Source organism: Gobio gobio (assembly GCF_949357685.1).
Source record: "Gobio gobio genome assembly, chromosome: 11".
Lineage (NCBI taxonomy): Eukaryota > Metazoa > Chordata > Actinopteri > Cypriniformes > Gobionidae > Gobio > Gobio gobio.
In genome coordinates this window covers 52,238,630-52,261,129 of record NC_137104.1, presented here as the reverse complement: position 1 = coordinate 52,261,129, position 22,500 = coordinate 52,238,630, and the positions used below count along the sequence as shown (strand labels likewise).

Here is a 22,500-nt window from a genome sequence, read left to right as displayed (position 1 = left end):
ACCAAACACTATGAAATCAATCCCAGAAGGCATTGCAACGAGCTCAGATGCTGGATGAAGAAAGAGAAATTGCTTATAATTGTATTTAATTTTATTCAGTAGCAAATAGTATTCAGAGTAGTGATATCATGATTAATATCAATGTTAATAGCATATATATAAAATAAATATAAGTATGGATATATTATTAAAAATTAAAATAAATGTTTAGTATAATTTAGAAACACTGTCACTTTTTGTATTAATCTGACTAATTGTAAATGGTCCTGGAGTTTTAGAATTAATAATAATAATAATAATAATAATAATAATAATAATAATAATAATAATGTATATTTGAATATAAATGTTAATTATATTTGCATTTATTATTATTATTAATAATAATAACAATTATTGTAGTTATTGTAACCATGGTTATTATTATTATAATAAAGCATACATAGAATAATAATACATTAGCATTTATAATAATAATGTTTGTTTTATTTATTTTATAAATATTAATTAATTATTTTATGTTTATTTAAAATATATTTTATTATATTAAATTATGTATTATATTTTATTATGTTAAATATTACATATATTAATGTATTTATTTATTTTACAATAAAAACAACTCTGTGTAAGTAGACTAATAATACAAATATAGTGCTGTAAACAAGAGCCCTTAGATATCATCAGTAAACATCATGGCAGCTCACTAGCTTTTGTACAGATCTATAATAATAATGATAATACATTTGCATTTATAATAATAATAATAATTATTATTATTATTGTAGTTATTGTAACCATGGATATTATTATTATTATTATTATTATTATTATAAAGAATACATAAAATAATAATAATACATTTGCATTTATAATAATAATAATTAATAAATTTTTTTTTATTTGATAAATATTAATTAATTATTTTATATGTTTATTTAAAATATATTTTATTATATATTATATTAAATATATGAATTAATTAATTTATTTTTACAATAAAAACATCTCTGTGTAAGTAGACTAATAATACAAATATAGTGCTGTAAACAAGAACAGTGTGAACGAGCCCTTAGATATCATCAGTAAACATCATATGAGCTGCTTTTGTACAGAGCTATAGTGTAAAGAAAACAAGTGAGCATGCTGGGAAACAAAAATGGGTGTTTTGGGGAGAGAGGCAGTAAAGAGGCGACGCCGGTCAGACTCAGCAATGATTTGCAGTCGTGGTTGACTTGGTAAACAGCCACTGTTGAAGGAAATGAGTCTGGGATTTGCATATTAATTAGGTTGCAGTGGCTCCTCCCCCTCTAGCCTCTGCACTGGCCTGTCTGGACGCAGTCGGCTCAGTGGCCTCAGAGAGGCAGAGCGACACACACCATCTGCCTCCTCCCAGATCACTCCTGCATCAGCTCAGGGTCTGTATTCCTGTCGAGGGCGTCTTCTGGCCTCCGTGTGGAGAGGGTCGATCCGAACGGACGGGGATTATCGTGTGTGTGTGGTGTGTGTGGGACGCTGCGCAGGTTCCCATGAGGATGTTTGAGAGCGGCGGGTGCTGGCTGACCCTCACCACGGGCTCAGACAGACAGTCTCACGCTTGCATGGAGAAGAGACGCTGCAGTCCTTTCCCCTTGTGCTGGGCCGCAGGTACAGGTCTGTCTGTTCTCTGCTGTCTGTGCTTCAGAGGGGGTTTGGGTGGCTGTACGGATGACTTTGTAGTGCCATGCAATCAGCCATGTTTTGGTAGTTGCAAATATATATATTTTTTATTTAATATTTTTTATTATTTTTATTTAATTTAATGTATTTTTATTTAATTGAATTTAATTTTGTATTATTTTAATTGAATATTATTTTATTATTTATATATTTTTTTATTTTATTTAAATAATTTAATTCAATATTATTTTAATTTAATTTTCTATTTAATTTAATTTTGCATTATTTTAATTTAATATTTTATTATTTATTTATTTTTATTAATTATTTTTTATTAAATTTTATTGTATTTTATTTAATTAAATTAAATATTATTTTATTATTTTAATTTAATTTGTTTTTTATTTATTTTATTTTATTTATTTTATTTTACATACCATACATGACACTGTGAAGTAAATGGACACGAAAAATGCATTCCTATAAACATAAAACATTAATGTTACATTAATATGTTTAGCCAACGCTTTCTAATTTTACAAAAAGGAATCACACAACATTAATAATTAATCATAAAGCAATTCATTATGATTTTTTTTTTTTTCATTTTTTTTGTCAAGGATATTATATTCTCTCTCTCTCTCTCTCTCTCTCTCTCTCTCTCTCTCTCTCTGTGTGTGTGTGTGTGTGTGTGTGTGTGTGTTCGGCACCTGCTCTTGGTGCTGTCCATCAGTCAAACACTCATTCAGTCTTAATCTTATTGACTCTTGTGGGACTGACGGGACAAATCGTCTGTGTGTGTGTGTGTGTGTGTGTGTGTGTGTGTGTGTGTGTCTGTCTGTCTTCAGTGTTTTGGTCGGCATGTTTTTGTGAAATATCAGGACACAAATGTGTATAATGACATGAGTATTACAAAAAGAGGGTGAAATATGAGGACGTTCCCCATGTCCTCACTTTTCAAAATGCTTATAAATCACACAGAACAAGTTTTTTTCACAGAAAGTGAACTGCACAGTCTCCTGTGAGGGCTAGGTTTAGGGGCAGGGGCAGTGTGTGTGTGTGTGTGTGTGTGTGTGTGTGTGTGTGTGTGTGTGTGTGTGTGTGTGTGTGTGAGGGGTAGGTTTAGGGGCAGGGGCAGTGTAAGGGGATAGAAAATACGGTTTGTACGGTATAAAAACCATTACGCCTATGGAATGTCCTCACATTTCACAAAAACAAACGTGTGTGTGTGTGTGTGTGTGTGTGTGTGTGTGTGTGTGTGTGTGTGTGTGTGTGTGTGTGTGTGTGTGTGTGAGGGGTAGGTTTAGGGGCAGGGGCAGTGTAAGGGGATAGAAAATACGGTTTGTACGGTATAAAAACCATTACGCCTATGGAATGTCCTCACATTTCACAAAAACAAACGTGTGTGTGTGTGTGTGTGTGTGTGTGTGTGTGTGTGTGTGTGTGTGTGTGTGTGTGTGTGTGTGTTCATTCAAGGAATCATGAAGTGAGAAAATTGGATTTGAAAATGAAAAATATACCAATTAATTTTAATTGGTTTAATTGAATTTGGCTGCTTCAGTTTCTGATTAAATGAACTGTAAGCCAACATTTCATCACTCAGTGTGGACTCTTCTGCTCATTGCAGTGAACAGATCAAATCATCCTTTAGCAAACACACTCATCATCTTCCAACCATTCTTTCATTCTGAGTTCAGTCATGCTTTAGTTCACCGTTTCAGAGACGCTTAAGAGAGAAAGTATCATTGCATCTTGATCACTTGCTGCATTGTGTAATCAGACTTTTGACTAGTGTGGTCTGCTTCTTAAAAAGTGCCACACACACACACACACACACACACACACACACACACACACACACACACACACACACACACACACACACACACACACAGGAGTTGTAGGAGTCTGAGATGTTGTAAGCAATAATGTTTCCCAGCAGGCCGATGTAAAGAGAGAGAGATCTGCCAGTTGTTGTGTGCTTTAGAAATTAAGGAGTGTCTGGGAAATGAGGATTATGTCCATAGATGGACTGGCATGAGACCCATAATGCACAAAAACACATATTCTAGAGCTGCTGGCGGATCTAATGCACGCTGGAGTCACTGAGGGTCAGCTGATGTGATGTTGTGTTTGTCTGGATGGATGTTGTGTTCCTGTAACAGGAGATGTTTTGAGCTGTTGGTTTAAACACATGTGCATGTTGACCAGCGGGTGATGCATTCAGCTCGCAGAGAGCAGCTGTGTGTCCAGAGGTCACTGGAGGTCATGTGGATGCTCCTCTCCACTCGTCTCTTCTCTTCTCTTCTCTCCTAGTCTTGTGTCGTCTCTTCTCGTCTCTTCTCTTCTCTTCCTCTCTCTTCCCTTTGTCATCTCTTGTGTCGTCTGTTCTCGTCTCTTCTCACTTCATGTCTCGTCTCTTCTCGTCTCGTCTCTTCTCTTCCTCTTCTCTTCCTCTCTCTTCCCTTTGTCATCTCTTGTGTCGTCTGTTCTCGTCTCTTCTCACTTCATGTCTCGTCTCTTCTCGTCTCGTCTCTTCTCTTCCTCTTCTCTTCCTCTCTCTTCCCTTTGTCATCTCTTGTGTCGTCTGTTCTCGTCTCTTCTCACTTCATGTCTCGTCTCTTCTCGTCTCGTCTCTTCTCTTCCTCTTCTCTTCCTCTCTCTTCCCTTTGTCATCTCTTGTCTCGTCTGTTCTCGTCTCTTCTCACTTCATGTCTCGTCTCGTCTCTTCTCGTCTCTTCTCTTCCTCTCTCTTCCCTTTGTCATCTCTTGTGTCGTCTCTTCTCGTCTCTTCTTGTCTGTTCTTGTCTCTTGTCTTGTTTCTTCTAGTTTCTATTCTCTTCTCCACTAGTCTCATCTCTTCTCTTCTAGTCTTGTCTTTTCTCTTCTCTTGTCTCATCTCTTATAGTTTCTTGTTTAGTCTCATCTCTTCTAGTCTCGTCTCGTCTCTTCTCGTCTCTTCTCGTCTCTTCTTGTCTCTTGTCTTGTTTCTTCTAGTCTCGTCTCTTCTCTTCTCTTCCTCTCTCTTCCCTTTGTCATCTCTTGTGTCGTCTGTTCTCGTCTCTTCTCACTTCATGTCTCGTCTCGTCTCTTCTCGTCTCGTCTCTTCTCTTCCTCTCTCTTCCCTTTGTCATCTCTTGTGTCGTCTCTTCTCGTCTCTTCTCGTCTGTTCTTGTCTCTTGTCTTGTTTCTTCTAGTCTCTATTCTCTTCTTCACTAGTCTCATCTCTTCTCTTCTAGTCTTGTCTTTTCTCTTCTCTTGTCTCATCTCTTATAGTTTCTTGTTTAGTCTCATCTCTTCTAGTCTCTTCTCGGCTCTTCTCGTCTATTCTTGTCTTGTCTCTTCTCTTCCCTTTGTCGTCTCTTGTGTTGTCTGTCCTCTTCTCATCTCGTCTCTTCTCTTCTTGTCTCTTCCTCTCTTCCCTTTGTCATCTCTTTTGTCGTCTGTTCTCCTCTCTTCTCTTCTCACTTCATGTCTAGTCTCTTCTCATCTAGACTCTTCTTAACTCGTCTCTTCTTTGACTCGTTTCGTCTCTTCTCTTCTAGTCTTGTCATCTCTTGCCTCATCTCGTCTCTTCTCACTTCATGTCTCGTCTCTTCTCGTCTCTTCCTCTCTCTTCCCTTTGTCGTCTCTTTTGTCATCTTTTCTCGTCTCTTTTCTTCTCATCTAGTCTATTCTCTTCTTGTCTCTTCTTATCTCATCTATTCTCTTCTGGTCTCATCTCTTCTTCTCTCATCTTTTTTTTTCTGTCTATTCTCTTCTCTTGTCTCGTCTCTTGTAGTTTCTTGTTTAGTTTCATCGCATCTCTTCTCGTTTCTTCTCGTCTTGTCTAGTCTCTTGTCTGGTCTCATCTCTTCTAGTCTCGTTTCTTCTTGTCTGGTCTCTTCTAAATTTGTGTCTCATCTCTTCTAATCTCATTTTATCTCGTCTCTTCTCACTTCTTGTCTCTTCTCATTTCGCCCCTTCTTGTCTAGTCTCATCTCTTCTCGTCTTTTCTCATCTTGTCTCTTCTCATCTCGCCTCTCATGTCTTTTCTTCTTTGATCAATTCTCTTCTTGTCTCTTCTAGTGTTGTCTCATCTCTTCTCGTCTGTTTTTTCTCACTTCTTGTCTTGTCGTCTTTTCTCTTTTACTCTCTTCTTTGCTCTCAACTCTTCCAGTCTTTTGTTCTGCTCTCATCTATCTCTTTTCTTTCGTCTAGCCTCCTCTTCCCGTCTCCTTTGCTTTCTTCTCACCTCCTGCGCTCTCTTCTTTTGCTCTCATCTTGGCTCTCCTCATTTTTGGGTCGCTGTGTCCCTGAACGTGAAGTTCAGCTGTAGCTCCATTGGTGTTCACTGCTGGTGCATGCTGGGATATCTGTGGGTCTCTCTGAGTGACAGCATGACGTGATCCTATCGTCTCTGTTCCACCGGATGGCTTCAGCTTGTTAACGGACACTTCCTCATGTTGTCCGACTGCAAACTCAGCATTTTCTTCCGCTCAGACCAGTCTCATGCTGTCAGGAATGACTCATTAGTCCTGGATGACGGAAATTCAGTGAAATCTTCATGCAATCGCCTGAAATGACTCTCTTTCACAGTGTCGATGTGGTCTTTGGCTGCAGAGCCATTGAATTAGAGCGAACCGTGACATTTAAGATCGTGAAGTCATTAGAGATGCTATATTGAGATTCGGCTGCGGTCACTGCAGTCAGATTTGCTCACAGTGTGAGGAGATTTCCTTCAGCGTTGCCCATTTTATTCACAATGACATGGCCTTTTATGTGCTGCCTTTTATTTTATCATCTTTATTATGGGAAATTAAATTCACCCAGAGATGACAATCCTGTCATTATTTACTCACCAATAGTCGCTCCAAAACCACATAATATTCTAATCTGTCACCACAGAGATGCATTGCACCAGGTTAAACTTACATTTATGCTTTTAGCAGATGCTTTTATCCAAAGTGACTTAAGGAAAATCACAAGCAATTTGTTGAGCCAACAAATATTAATAGTATTCAATGCCGTATTTAAAGTATCAGTATCTAGTTCAGTCGTTAAACTCTAGAGGGCGCAGGCTGATGGTCCTTTACATGCAATCTGCAAGCAATCACATCATTACCGCATGGCACAATCTGATTGGCTCTGCTGATCCTGCAGCCAATGAGATTGCGTGCTCAACATTTAAAGAGTCTGGTCTGAGTTCTTGTGAACCCCTCCACCTCCCCAGCTCCACCTGCCTAGATCTGTTACAGGATTGATGCATGTATATTACTAAATACATTAACATTGCCTCATTCAATAACATGCTAAAACTATTTTGAGAGTTGTCATGATTAAAATATGATATTTAGCACATAAGTTAGAACTGCAGTGCGGAAAATGCATCGAAATGCAGAAAAGAGAAAGCATTTTAATTAATTAAATTATATATTATTTTTATTTTGTAATGATTATTTGGAATAGGATAAAACATTTTATTTACTTTTAATTAATATTATTTTGCTTATTTTTTTTAATGATTTTTAGTTTATTTAGCATTTTAAACAGATACAAAAATAAGAGTTATAGTAAGCTCTTGTTTTGTGGTTGTGGATTAGTTAAAGGGGGCATAACACACACAGTTTCTGCCCGTCTCATGTTAATCTTGAGTACCTATAGAGTAGTGTTGCATCCTTCATATCTCCCAAGAGTCTTAAAAAAGACAGATATGCTGTACCGATTTATTCCGAAAACAGCCAAACTCATGAACACACACACACACACTACAGCATGGCATTATCCCTGGATAACTTTCGATTATACGTTGGTGTTGTTCACATTATATGAACTTATGCGCCGATTGCCAACAGAAACACACACATTTGATGCAGTTTCACTCACCGCCTGCGGTTTCCACTCATGACCGGGAACAAACACACACACTTGCAGAACTCCGGGAAAACAAACTGCATCCACTGTTTCCTTATCGCTGGGTTATTTGGGAAGTTGAACAAGGATATATTTCCCTCACAACCAGAAACACACTTCTTTAGTGATGTTGATTTCGTGGTCTAAAAACAAAATGGCAGCGCTCTCTTGCTCTCACTCTGGTTGATGTGTGCATGCTCATTCGGGAGAAGTGCCCATACAAGGACTTCCGCCCTTTATGATGTCATAAAGGGCCAAACTCTGAAAAAAACTTGTTTGAATCCTGAAGGAGTGCATTTGGCACAGAAATACTCCAATACCTCCAACTAATTTTTAGAAACGTTGGCCCTGTTTAGCTTGAGAGTCAACTCTTTAACAGTGTAAATAAGTGAGAATGCATGAAATAGCATTACACCCCCCCCCTCCCTTTAGTTAAAGGAACACGCCACTTTTTAACAGTTGAGTTTGACCGTTTTCGAATCCATTCAGCCGATCTCCGGGTGATTAGCTTAGCATAGATCATTAAATCTGATTAGACCGTTAGCATCTCGCTCAAAAAAAATGACCAAAGAGTTTCGATATTTTTCCTATTTTAAAGGAAAACCAAAGACTGACGGAAAATGAAAAGTTGTGCTCCTTTTTGTTCAATATAGTATTGAAATAGTATTGAAATAGAGAAATAGTTTCATCCAATATTTAGTGTGCTATGTATTTGTGAGTCTCTCATATCGCTTCTCTTGGCTGTATTTTGCTGATGTAGACCGTGTCCAAGAAGCCAGCGCACTATTTGAAGCAGAGCGTGTACAGTATGTCTCTTTGTCCTGTATGAGCTGTTCAGTATTAGAGTTCATTGTTTAAATGGATGTAGGGGTGTGTCCTGTGTTAAGCCACGCCCCCGCACACCTGGGCGCCAGGTGAGTCTGAGGGAAATGAGACATCAGTGGTGAACAGCTAAACATGACTCACACATGAGACTGTACGTGAGAGGAAGAGGCTCGACCCGTGTGTGTGTGTGTGTGGCGGTAAAGCGTGTCGTGTCAGATCTTCCACAGCCGATACAGGCACAGACGTGTGCGCCACACTTCTGTACGCCACACTTCTCCCCTCATGTTCCCCGACAGAGATGGATGTCTCTCGCAGGACTTTGCTGTACCGTGTGTTTGCTGGCCGTTTCTACTCACAGGTAGGATTGCCATGTCCACGGGCCGCTCTCATGCTCGTTGTTTGTAATTTGGCTTTAGAGAGACATCTCGTACTGTTCAGATTTACTACAAGTCAGTCATGCGTTAGGTTGACTTCCGTCCGACATGTTTAATCCATTGATCTATTTGTTTCAACTTGAGGAGGTTTAGTGAGTGACTTTGGTGTCTAAAGTGTGTGTGTGATGTTTTGGTGTTTGTTGATGGTGTATGAAGCAGACAGACTGCTGTGTTTTTGGATGGTGTGTGTGTGTGTGTGTGTGTGTGTGTGTGTGTGTGTGTGTGTGTGTGTGTGTGTGTGTGTGTGTGTGTGTGTTTCAGATCTCTGTGTCATACGTGACAATGAGGGTGTAACTGCTCATTCACTGACGCTTTGATGTGTGTGTGTGTGTGTGTGTGCCTTTCAAGAACATGTCTGGCTCATATTTCACCCCAAAACTAAAAGAAACCCTTAATATGTTGTATTAAGGAAGTAAAGCCAATAATAATAACCAGCAGAATGAATCTCATGACAGCCGTTATGATTTTATTGCATCGGGACATTATTTTCATGACAGTTCTCATTACTGTAACGGGGTTTCCGCAGGTCTTAATAAAGTCTTAAATTGACCTTCCTCAATTTAAGGCCTTAAAAATGTCATTAAATTAGGGCCCTGTGATTTCTGTGATGCAGAAAACGTGGACAGAATTGCAGAATCCAGTCGTAAAAATGTAATTTATTGTATAATGCGGATTGTTCACCCATCATTTACTCACCTCAATGTCGCTCCAAACCCGTAAGACCTTTGTTCATCATATAAAGCGATTGAGTCTCTTTAGAATATATATGTTTTTAAGCTTCAGTGGTAGTTTATTAGACTGTCAATGGAGGGACCGAAATCTCTCAGATTTTATTACAAAGATTTTTTTGTGTTCCGAAGATCTGAAGAAAGTCAGTCTAATTTAACCATTAAAGCAGAGTCCAGAAAAAAATCTGGATTTTTCATAGGGCGCAAAATTAAATTGCATACACTTCACTTCCATAGGAGTTTTGTTTTCCAGTACATATTCTAAACATCCTTAAATCAAAATACATTTACTTGACATGCAAAATGAAGAAATGAATGGCACTATCACACACCCAGTGCAATGCGACAGCAATGTCTTTTGCTAGTTTCAGCCCGACGCAGTTCTCCTCTTCATGTCTGGTGTCACGCTGTTTAAATATCAAATGCACTGCCGCCCGTTTGTGGCCCTTTCCTGGTCTGAACACCAGATGTGATCAGGAGCATTGTTGGAGAGTTGCTGTTGTGAGGAACTGAAAACCACTGACCAATGAGCAACACACACCTGCTCTAAAGTCAATAGTGCAGTATTTTTTGTGTTATTTAAAGAGTGTGTTTGTAATATGAGCAAATAGGTGGTACACACACACTGATTATTACACACACAGGGCAGCAGCGCACACACACACATTTGATTATTACACACTCAGGGCCGCAGCGCACACACACACACACACACACACACACACACACACACACACACACACACTCTGATTATTACACACACAGGGCCGCAGCGCACACACACACACACACACACACTCTGATTATTACACACACAGGGACGCAGCGCACACACACACACACACAAACTCTGATTATTACACACACAGGGCCGCAGCGCACACACACGTACACTCTGATTATTACACACACACACACACACACGTACACTCTGATTATTACACACACAGGGACGCGCAGCACACACACACACTCTGATTATTACACACACAGGGACGCAGCGCACACACACACACACACACATACTCTGATTATTACACACACAGGGCCGCAGCGCGCACACACACACGTACACTCTGATTATTACACACACACACACACACGTACACTCTGATTATTACACACACAGGGACGCGCAGCACACACACACATTTTTAAATATTAAAAATAAAATGATTCCTCTCAGGAGAAGCGTTCAGTCTTTCCGCTGGCATGTAAATAGCGAATCCTCCATGGTGTGAGCACAACAGGCTTTTAAAGGGAAAGGGAGATGAGACTCTGATTGGTTTATTTTCCAAAACACAACATGACTCATTAAGAGACGAGGGACAACCCTTTTGGACCATGCGCCTGGTGCGCTGACCATTATTTCTGTCGTTAAACTAGCAAAAGTGCATTCAGACACGCCTGCACCGCCTGCGCCATGAGCTCAGATCATTACAATTGGGCCCTAAGTCTCGTTTTCAATGAAACTGAACAAAATTCAGTGAGTTTATGCTTAAAACGAACAAATATCTGTCATTGGGTATGAAAATTACTTGCATTTTGAATTAAGTTGAAGTTTATGAACACATTGGCTGATATTTATTCTTGTTTTAATCATAAAATCGCTTTTACAAGATTTTCAAAGATTTCTTATCTCAAACGTCTATTAAAACGTTATGAAGATCTGTTGGAAATTGTATTTTCATCTTTGAAGTGTCACTAACACAACTCATTGTGTGCTAACACATTTACAATTAGAGGACATATTGATGTGTTGTGTTTATAAATTGTCTTTAAAAGGTCTTAAATTTACCTTCATAAAACCTGCAGAAACCCTGTTTGATGTGTCCAGATGGTTCTTGACAGCTGATGATTGTCATTAGTTTATCATTAATAAATCACACTGTTCGTTCATAATCTATATCTCTGTAGAATTGAATAGAACTATAGAAATAGTGATGACCTGACTCGACACTGTAACGCTGAAATGGCCATCGTCCTGTCTAGACAAAAGGAACTTTTTGTAAGAATCAGCATAAAAATAAATGTGTCTTTGTTTACACGGAGCAGCACTTACATCAGAAGTTCATCCGTCTAAAACAAAAACACCTTTAAAAGCATGTTTTGCTCAATAATTCAAGGCTCTTGTGTGCTCTCCCGCTGCACTTCCATTGTGTTTCCCAATGAATGGATGAATATGAATTATTATTGGTAAAGGACAGCAATGGTCAGTATTAGAGTGGTTTATCATTTGTCATTACTTTTCATGTTCAACTAATGGAAAACACACTGTCTTGCGTAACTGTCCTGATGTGTGTGTGTGTGTGTGTGTGTTCTTGCACGTTTGTTTATCTTTGTCGAGGGTGTGTTTCATATTTGTGATGGTGATAAGCAGCAGATAAGCGGACGTCTGGGATTGTAGGAATGCTGCTGATGGGAATGTGCTGTGATCTGCTGAAATCTCAGCCCTTCCCAGCATGCATCTGTCTTGTGTCGTGGGGTTTAATGTATGAATGGGTTTTAGCTATATCAGACCAGCTGGAAAGACGTTTGTTCTTTTAGGCTGACGTGAACGAGCCTCGTCTGGTGACCCTGATGTAACCATGAGCAGATCAGTGGCGGTTCATCTGCTCCTGTATTACGCCTCTTCATTTCATGAGTACATTTATCATGTCGTTCGCGCTTCGCCATATTTCACTGTCTGGCTCTCGAACCGCTTCACACACAGAGAAAGCCCTCAGATTAAATCAGACGTGAGAAACACTGAGATGCTGTTAGAAAGTTATGCTCTAGCGTCTTTTATTTTGGAAACAATGTCCGTTTTCATTGTCTGTGTAATAGGTGTGGAAGGACAAAATAGGGCTGCGCACAATTTAAGGGAAAAATACATTTTATTTAATGTTTTCTGACAAAAATTAGATTGCGATTTAAAATGCTTTTTTTCCCGTGTTGCTGTGCTTGTTTATACACGTGTTGTTTAAGTATCATTAGGATTATTCATATTTTTTATTAATTAAAATGTTTTATATTTTCTCTTTTCAGTTTTATTTTAGTTAAAGATTTATGTTTTTATTCTTTTTTTTATTATTGTCCATATAGTTTTTATTAACTTAATGAAACTAAGAAATGTTTCTGGGGAAGCTACATTTATTTTATTGTTTATTGTTGGTTTTTAAGTCTAATAATTATAATAAATATAAAAATAATTTTAGTTAATTATAATAACCCTGGTTTGTAGTGTAGCTCAGTTTGACTAAAATTGTGTGATAACATATTAATATAAAATACAATAGCAACAACAATAGTAATAATTATTTTATTAGTATTGTTATATTATTATTAGATATAAATATTAAACAAAATACAAAATATATCTAAGATTACGAATATTCAATAATAAAAATCAACTGTAAAATGACAATATTTCATTATACTCATTTTCTTCATTTTGTAAAATGAACCATCAAGCTTTTATTTTGGCATAAAACTACGGGAACATCTTTTTTGTTGATAAGATTGGTTGTTGCAAATGCATGTTATCATACGGAGAAGCATTTACTGTGAACCGAGACACTAAAAACTGCTTCATGAGCTGCTCATGTGTAAATGAACACAGTGCTTCACTCTGAAACATGCAGCGCATATGTGTTTATTCAATTAAATTGTATTTTTATGACCAAATGCCCCTAAACGATTTCCCCTTCCTCTTATTTCTGTACAGAATATGACAGACACTTAGCGCACGGCAAAGGCATGGCGACGGCATACCTGGAGCCCAACCCGAACTTCACCCTGGCCGGCGGGGCCAAGGCCCGTCTGAGCGCGGGGACAGAGCGGGCCCCCGGGGCCCCTGACAGGGTCTTGAAGGTCTTCCATCACTTTGAGAGCAACAGCGAGCACAGCACCTGGTCCAGCAACATCCGGCATGGAGACGGGACTGACGTCAGGGTAAGAAAAAGTCTTTTTTGTGTACCTACTTTTGTGTATCAATATCTGTAGCTTTTAGAGCCGGTGTTTTAGAACCAGGGTTTTCATGGTTTCCAGGTGGTCATTTTAGTCGTTAGCTGGTCTGAGCAGGTCTTGATGATTGTTTGGTTGAACTTTTGTTTGGTTTTAATCAGTTAGACTGGCTTGGTTAAGGTTTCTAGAGGAAGTAGACCACCTCGAAAGTGTGTTTTTCCGCATGATTGACAGTCTTTTGATTTATAAGTGCAGGATGAGTTTGGTGGCAAACAAACGAAGCTTCAAAGTGTGCAAATGTCAAGCTCCCATCACCATTTTTGTGCCTGTGTGCGTTCAGACTTGTAAATGCGTCTCCTCGGGAAGTATACGAGCCCTTCTGAAGCTCAGCTTTCACCGAAAGGCTTAATTTCCCTCCTGGAATTGAATTAATTTCAGTCTCAGAGGGGAAAGAGTCGAGACGGACGGCTCTGTTAGTTGTATTGATCAGTGTCTTTAAATCCACAGGAAGATTAAACACGCTGGTCTTCTTGATCGGACGGTCCCTCTCATGTTTCTAACTGACTCGCTCTTAATGTGTGATCGTTTTAACGTCAACAACAGACATTTCAGTGCATGTTTAAGGTGAGACACTACAGACAGAACCATTGTTTTTTCATGCACTGGTCAAAAACTTCGGGATATTGTGGAAATGTGGGGAGATGTAATAGTTTACCCTGTTCATCTGTGGTGTCTTGCCTTAATCCAAAGAACAAAGTGTTTGTCTTCTGATCCTTGAGAACATGTGGCGGTCTGGCTGAGGTCCAGATCAAACAAGCCTGAAGCTCAGAAACGCGGCAGAAGTGGCCATTTCTAATGCAGGACTCGTACAGGCTCCGGGTCTCTTATCTGTTCAAGCTTCGCCACAGATGTTCAGATTTCCAGCAGCAGGGATTTATTTCTCCTGAGCTTCAGCAGACAAGCGCAGATTAAAATGAGGAATATTTTGTGGCATGAGGAAAGCGGTCGAATCACATGACAGTGGAAGATCGAATGGAGAATCTGAAAACTTGTGCAAATATTATCGATGCTGAAAATGGCTCGCTTATTTTAGAGAAGGAAAAACTTTTTGTATGTTTTGCATTCATTATTTGTCGGTCGCTTTAAGGGGTGTGACAAGACGCTTATCTCACGAGACGAGACACGAGATTTGGTTCACGAGATGAGATTTTTACATAGCATTTTTAAGAAATCCTCAATGATGAAATACATGACTAGAAGAATAGTCTGCATGTAAATGCATGCAATTTCACTTTTTTAACTTTAGTTAGTGTGTAATGTTGCTGCTTGAGCGTAAACAGTATCTGCAAAGTTACAGCGCTGAAAGTTCAATGCAAACGGAGAAATGGTCTTTTAAAGTTATGGCAGTTTATTGCCTACAAAAACGGCCGGTTTGGACTACAACAAGCTTCTTCCCGGGTTGGTGACATCATAAACACCTGCTATTAACAAAGTGAGCGAGGCCACGTCGCAGTCATTACGAAAGAGAGAGAGCTGTTGCTGAACTACAAACTACATTTGGCCATCTAACCAATGAAAAAAGACCATTACGTTTTTCGGAGGGATGGGCTTCACAGAAGCAGGAAGCAAACCAGCCGTTCAAAGGACAGTGGAGACAGCAGTGTGGAATAAAGGTAAAATATAAGAAAAATATGGCGTTTTTAAAAAAATGAAGTATTAAGACATGTTATACTGCGCCCCATAAACACAACCAAGCCTAGAAAAAAAAACACAAAACCACCCCTTTACCTAATCAACTTGTAATGAATGTAATTTCAGTTCTACTTTCTGAGTATGAATTATCATATGTATTATCATATGAATTATTGTTATCAGACAACAATACTCAAGCACTGTTCAGACCTTAGAACTGCACATGATTTATGAGCTTCTACAACTTTTGGCCATAGACTGTAAAAAAATATGGATGTAGTGTCTGTGACGTCCACCCATAGACCACGAAGAGCCGTTTTGAAGCGTAAAGTAGGGTCGAGCTGGCGGGCGTCACTAATTTTAATATAAATTTGTATAAATTAATATAATATATTATAAATGAATGATAACAGAAAATGGGCAAAGAGGCGGGACGTGGGCAGAGCTGAGGTGAGGTGACGTGATGACTAACAGACAGCAGATAAATGGCAATCCACATGTCACTCAAAGTGGCCACGCCCTTAATTATGCAGAACTTTAAGGCTTTATACACTCACCTAGTGGAGAGTGGAGACATACACTCACCTAAAGGATTATTAGGAACACATACTAATACTGTGTTTGACCCCCTTTCGCCTTCAGAACTGCCTTAATTCTACGTGGCATTGATTCAACAAGCTGCTGAAAGCATTCTTTAGAAATGTTGGCCCATATTGATAGGAGAGCATCTTGCAGTTGATGGAGATTTGTGGGATGCACATCCAGGGCACGAAGCTCCCGTTCCACCACATCCCAAAGATGCTCTATTGGGTTGAGATCTGGTGACTGTGGGGGCCATTTTAGTTCAGTGAACTCATTGTCATGTTCAAGAAACCAATTTGAAATGATTGGAGCTTTGTGACGGAGCATTATCCTGCTGGAAGTAACCATCAGAGGATGGGGACATGGTGGTCATAAAGGGATGGACATGGTCAGAAACAATGCTCAGGTAGGCCGTGGCATTTTAACGATGCCCAATTGGTACTAAGGGGCCTAAAGTTTGCCAAGAAAACATCCCCCACACCATTACACCACCACCACCAGCCTGCACAGTGGTAACAAGGCATGATGGATCCATGTTCTCATTCTGGTTACGCCAAATTCTGACTCTACCATCTGAATGTCTCAACAGAAATCCAGACTCATCAGACCAGGCAACATTTTTCCAGTCTTCAACTGTCCAATTTTGGTGAGCTTGTGCAAATTGTAGCCTCTTTTTCCTATTTGTAGTGGAGATGAGTGGTACCCGGTGGGGTCTTCTGCTGTTGTAGCCCATCCGCCTCAAGGTTGTGCGTGTTGTGGCTTCACAAATGCTTTGCTGCATACCTCGGTTGTAACGAGTGGTTATTTCAGTCAAAGTTGCTCTTCTATCAGCTTGAATCAGTCGGCCCATTCTCCTCTGACCTCGAGCATCAACAAGGCATTTTCTCCCACAGGACTGCCGTATACTGGATGTTTTTCCCTTTTCACACCATTCTTTGTAAACCCTAGAAATGGTTGTGCGTGAAAATCCCAGTAACTGAGCAGATTGTGAAATACTCAGACCGGCCCGTCTGGCACCAACAACCATGCCACGCTCAAAATTGCTTAAATCACCTTTCTTTCTCATTCTGACATTCAGTTTGGAGTTCAGGAGATTGTCTTGACCAGGACCACACCTCTAAATGCATTGAAGCAACTGCCATGTGATTGGTTGAGATTGGTTGAAATTGAACAGGTGTTCCTAATAATCCTTTAGGTTAGTGTATAATGTAAACGAATGAGTTATAAAAATATTCACCCCCCTCACAGTCGTCATGAAGGGCAAAATTAGCCGTATAGACCAAATCCACAATGTGTCCCAGACTGTAAACATGTGTTCTTCTGCTGTAAAGTTGGGCATTTTAACATGAGGCTCAATGAGATTCTGCTCCTTCTGGAGTCTGTCTCTAGTGGCCAGTCGATGAACTGCAGTTTAAGTCACTTCCGTATTGGTGTGTTATAGGCTTCACACTCCGTCATGACAATAAGACACGAGACAGCTTTTCACCTCGACGAGAAATCTCGTCACAGTTTAGTCTCACACCCCTAAAATGCAGTGTTTTAAAATCTTGCATTCAGCCTGTAATGAATCCAGTCTATAATTGAAGTCAGTTTTTAGCTGTAAAACATGTTAACATGTCATACAATTGAGCTTTGACAGGTTAATTTGAGATGCAGCGATGATCTCGTTAAACTCTGCTAAATGAAGCACTTTAATTATTCTAATGAGGGATTTGCTGTTGTTTCACTGTTGGATTAACAGGCCGATTGCATCCATTTTAACTCGACCTCGCTCACGCCTTCTGTATACTCGAAGGGGTCGACTAGTCAATTACAAAATGGATGTTCATTTAAATTCTAAGTATGTGATATGCATTAGTAAATAGTGGTTGATCTTTATGATTCATGAGTGTGTTTTCCTGGTACAAAAGCTGAGATCTTACAGAAAGCGCATGTTAAAGTCCGTGCCAGTATGCAGTGGGAAATCCAGCTCTGTTATTCCCGCACACCAGCGGTTTGCCAAACCCACGGTCGTAATGCGAAGGCCTCGTGTACGCGGCCGTTCCAGCTGGCCTGGGATCTGTTTATATGTCGTGTCCTGCTGGTAAAGCCCAAAACTGAGCTGCCCTGACACTTCCTATCAGGTCCTGTCAGGCCTGAGCTCGGTCACCTGAGCGCCGTCATAAATATGCAGTGTTTTGGCTGTGAGTTTCTAGGCCTGGTGAAACGCATGATGTCCTCTGTGAAGAGCTCTATAGTGTCTGTACTGTATTTGTGTCAGGGCTGTCAGACCAGCGTCTGATGAGGAGAGAGATGTGAGACGCTGTCTGGGTGTGATGCTGTTTCGTCTGGCTCTTTTTTTAAGTTGTTTTGTCTGGACAGAGACACCGTTAAAGGTAGGGATCGACCGATATGGATTTTTTAGTGCCGATGCCGATACCGATTTTTTTTCATCAGCCTTAGCCGATGACCGATACGGGCTGCCGATTTTCTTGAGCCGATATTTGGAGCCGATACTGCTTTTGCTCCCTCAATTTACAACATAAAAATAACACAATGATCAGGATGATAACCATTTAAAATTTACAATTTAAAAAAGGACCATTTATTGAACTAAAAAAAACTATATTTAACAAATAGTAAAAACAGGTGAGGTAGAACAAGAAGTTCAGTGGTGAAAATAAATTCTGAAAATAAATATTTAAGCATAAATAAAATAATTACACTATTGCACACAGTATCATCAAGCAAGCAGCATAATAAAGTGCACACTGACTGTACTACTTAATTTTAAAGCTATTTACAACCTAGTCATTTAATGGTTTCACTCTAAAAAATGCTGGGTTAAAAATAACCCAAGTTGGGTTGAATATGGACTAACCCAGCAATTGGGTTGTTTTGACCCAGCGGTTGGGTTAAATGTTTGCTTAAAACAACCCAATCGCTTGGTTAAAACAACCCAATCGCTGGATTAGTCCATTTTCAACCTAACTTGGGTTATTTTTAACCCAGCATTTTTTAGAGTGTAGGTGCACTTCACTTAATCTCTTGTTGAGCAACACCAGCGGTAATTCAGGAAAAATCTCCCAATGCTCCACGTGAAACTTCAGTCTTTCGACCTTTTACCATCGTGTCAATTCTCAATTGATTTTGATTAATATGCGCGAGGGAGAGAGAGCAAGACAGTTTGAAGACGGTGAGAGCTGCCCTGTGGACGCCTGTCTGTAAATAATGCAGGGAAAAAATATCGGCCAACGCAGCAGCCTTGTATCGGCCGATGCACGTAAAAATCGCAAATATCGGCCCGATATATCGGCCTAACACTAGTTAAAGGTACATTTATATATACTGTTTAAATATATATATGACACAAGGGTGTGCACATGGGTGTACAAACATAAAATAAAACAAAGGACAATTTTTGAAGGGAATACAGCCAAAATTGTACACATTTGTGGTATTTTGGTGCACTGAAAAATTATTTAATGTCCATTTTTCTTTTCTGTGTCATTTTATCTGGCCAACAACACAAAGTAATAATTGTTTAAATATGAGTGATCATAGGTTCACCACCAGTGTTGGGTAAAGTTACTTTGAAAAGTAATGCATTACAATATTGTGTTACTCCCTTTAAAAGTAACTAATTGAGTTACTTAGTTACTTTTTAAGTAAAGTGATGCGTTACGTTACTTTTGCGTTACTTTTTCTCACCTGCGCTGGGCTTGTTTTTGATTTTGTTTATAACAAAAAAAGTTATATTTTTGTGCAACGGTAAAGACCTCTTCATACCAAAATTGAAATAATAAGCCTGAGGTAAAAATGCAAATTCCAGCATGAACAGTCGAGGGCACAGCTCTGGATAATGGGAGAATAGGATGCAGGAGAAAAAGGTTTTACCAATAAAACAAAAAATCTAGTAATTTTCATCATCAAAGGTCAGCAGCAAGACATTGGTAAATTAAATATAAAGGTAGATTATGCATAAAAATAGTTGTTTTATTTAACATTTAATTATTGGAGGTTTGCATAGTACTCTGATGTTGCATTTGACTGATTTTATTCATTTTGAGGAGTACAGAATCTTTATTGTGCAAGTGAGATTAATAAATGCTCACATTTAGTCTGGAACTACAATAACCCTCATGTTTACACACACACGCCTCTCAACATGCGGGCAGGAGAGCTGTCAGTCAAATTAATGTGAAAAAGTAACTTGCGTTACTTTTTTGAAAAAGTAACTCAGATATTTTGTTGTAAATTTGAAAAGTAATGCGTTACTTTATTAGTTACTTGGAAAAAGTAATATTATTACGTAACTCAAGTTACTTGTAATGCGTTACCCCCAACACTGTTCACCACACGGTAATATAATTATTCAATTATCTTGCTTCTTCCACATAGCATTGACAAAACCCAGCACAGCGGTAGATTACAGTATTAGCCTATATCAGCTCACACATAGGCTTATAGCCGTGTTAGTTGTTGTAGGTGATTTACAACAAGCTACCAAAACAACAATCGCTAAAATATCGGACTTATAGAAAAATACATCGGTTATCATACTTTTTGTCATTGCTAATTTATTAATAACTCTGCATCGTCTGTTTTAAAGAGAAAAGATCTGATGTTTAAAGTGAATAAAATAGCTTTAACAGCTCTTACTGTTGTTCAACAACTACTGAAGAACTGTGTTCTCTCCCATCGTACTGTGTGTGTGTCGGTGAGGTGTGTGTGTGTGTGTGTGTGTGTGTCGGTGAGGTGTGTGTGTGTGTGTGTGTGTCGGTGAGGTGTGTGCGGTGGACCAAACTACTGTGGGGCAAGAGAGGGGGGGCTCAAAATGTTTCTAAACTTAAAACGCATTTTTGCCCTGTTTGCGTTTGTATTGTTTTACTACTTACACGATTATTTTAAGTATAATAATTATATTATTTACAATACACAATGTCGTTTTTAATGAAATATTTTTAGGGGGGGGGGGGGTGGTTACGCCTATGGTTGTGCATTTTATGTAGAATTCATCTGATGTCATAACTCGTATATTGGTCAAAGCTGTGTGTTTTATAATCTTAGTTTTACTTAGTTTGTTTTGCACTGATTCCACATGTCATTGGTTACAAATGATATAATTGTGAATTAATAATATTAGTATTTTATATATTTTGGTTTGCATCCATCCAGGATAAAATGAGATTTGAAATGAGAAATTAACAGTTTTTCATGTAAAATGTATATTTGTACGACATTATTTCTTTCAGATTTATTTCAGTTACCGAAAACTATTTTTTTTTAGTTTTAGTTTCATTGAACAATAACAACAAACTTCAACTTAATTTTCAGTTACATTTATTTATTTATATTGTATTTATTGTATTTGTATGTATATGGATCAATGACAAATAAGGTTTTTAAGATAAAAAATAATAATAATTTTAAGCAAAACCGTTTTAAAATGCATTTTTATGTCCAAAAAAATGTATGGTGTTGATTCATATTGTTTTTTACAGATTTTAAGACAGCATTAATTAATTATTAAACAAGATTTCAGATTTTACCACCCAAAAAATGTCAGGTGGTGCGACCATATATTTATTTAAAATAACATGCATATATACGATATACATATGAATCGTTGTAGTGTCTAAAATGCATATCACATGGTAAATTCCTTTTATGTTTTTATGTTTTTTAAGTATTAGAATAGTTTTGAAATAGAACTGATACACTATTTCCCCTCATTTATATGGAAATTAACGTAAAATCATGCCAAACTGTTTGATTAAGAATTTTGCTGAGAAAATGAACCTGACATTTTTGGTCTTTCAAAAACTCGAAAAAATTAAAAGGGTTTCTTATAAAGGAAATATTGAAGATCAATTTGATACATGACATGTATTTATTACAATTCTTTTTAGGAAAATAATGAATTCGGACGCAAAAAATACATGTCATTGACCCAATACAATATACACAATATATATATATATATAATCATGACATTTTTTTCAAGCGCTCATTTTTTATTAGATCTTGCTATTATATCTTCTTTATTTATCTGCATTGCAGCTGATTTAATCATTAGTTGACATCAGCAGTAACACACCTCACAGAATCAGTGTATTATTCTGCTCTTATGTGATCGTGTGATCCATTTAGTGTGTGACCCCAATGAGAAACGCTGTCGTGAGCCCATTTCAGTGTGTGTGTGTGTGTGTCCTCAATCAATGAGGGCTGCAGCGGTGCCATGGCAACCAAACAGCTTCCGTGACAACCGTATCACTTTCACATCATGTTTATTAGATTATGACCACATCCCCATGTCATGTGTGGGTCAATGACGCTCGTTTTTAATGTATTCACTAATATATTACATATGCAATTCCTCTATCATGAAACATGCTTTGATATATTTGTGAGGTTTAAAGTAAAACACATCAGCAGTTTTGATTTAAACATTATTATTAGTGTGTCGATCAAATCAAGTCATGTGACAGGAATACAAGAGGAAGTTACATCACAACAAATCTGGTTGAGAAACTGAATTACTCGTGATTCAAAAATTCAAAGCTACATGTGTATTCAAGGTAATTCATGTTTTTGAAAGAAGTCTCTTCTGCTCATCAAGGCTGCCTTTATTTGATCAAGATTACAGTAAAATCGTGAAATATTATTACTATTTTAAATGACTGTCTTCTATGTGAATATATAGTAAAGTGTAATTTATTCCTGTGATCAAAGCTGAATTTATCACCAGTCTTCATTGTCAC

The 22,500-nt window shown here is 38.3% G+C and overlaps 1 protein-coding gene across 10 annotated transcripts in view; it reads left to right on the top strand.

Moving 5' to 3' along the window:
• Window positions 1–22,500, top strand: part of ptk2aa (protein tyrosine kinase 2aa) — a 155,918-nt gene that overhangs the window by 61,447 nt on the left and 71,971 nt on the right. For 8 of the 10 annotated variants that reach the window (XM_079828402.1, XM_079828404.1, XM_079828400.1 and 5 more), the window contains exon 3: window positions 13,245–13,471. In XM_079828402.1, the coding sequence (XP_079684528.1) occupies window positions 13,245–13,471 (227 nt within the window). Of the gene's footprint in view, window positions 1–1,357; window positions 1,654–13,244; window positions 13,472–22,500 lie in introns of those variants that run through there. The other 2 variants (XM_079828405.1, XM_079828403.1) reach the window with 1 other exon arrangement.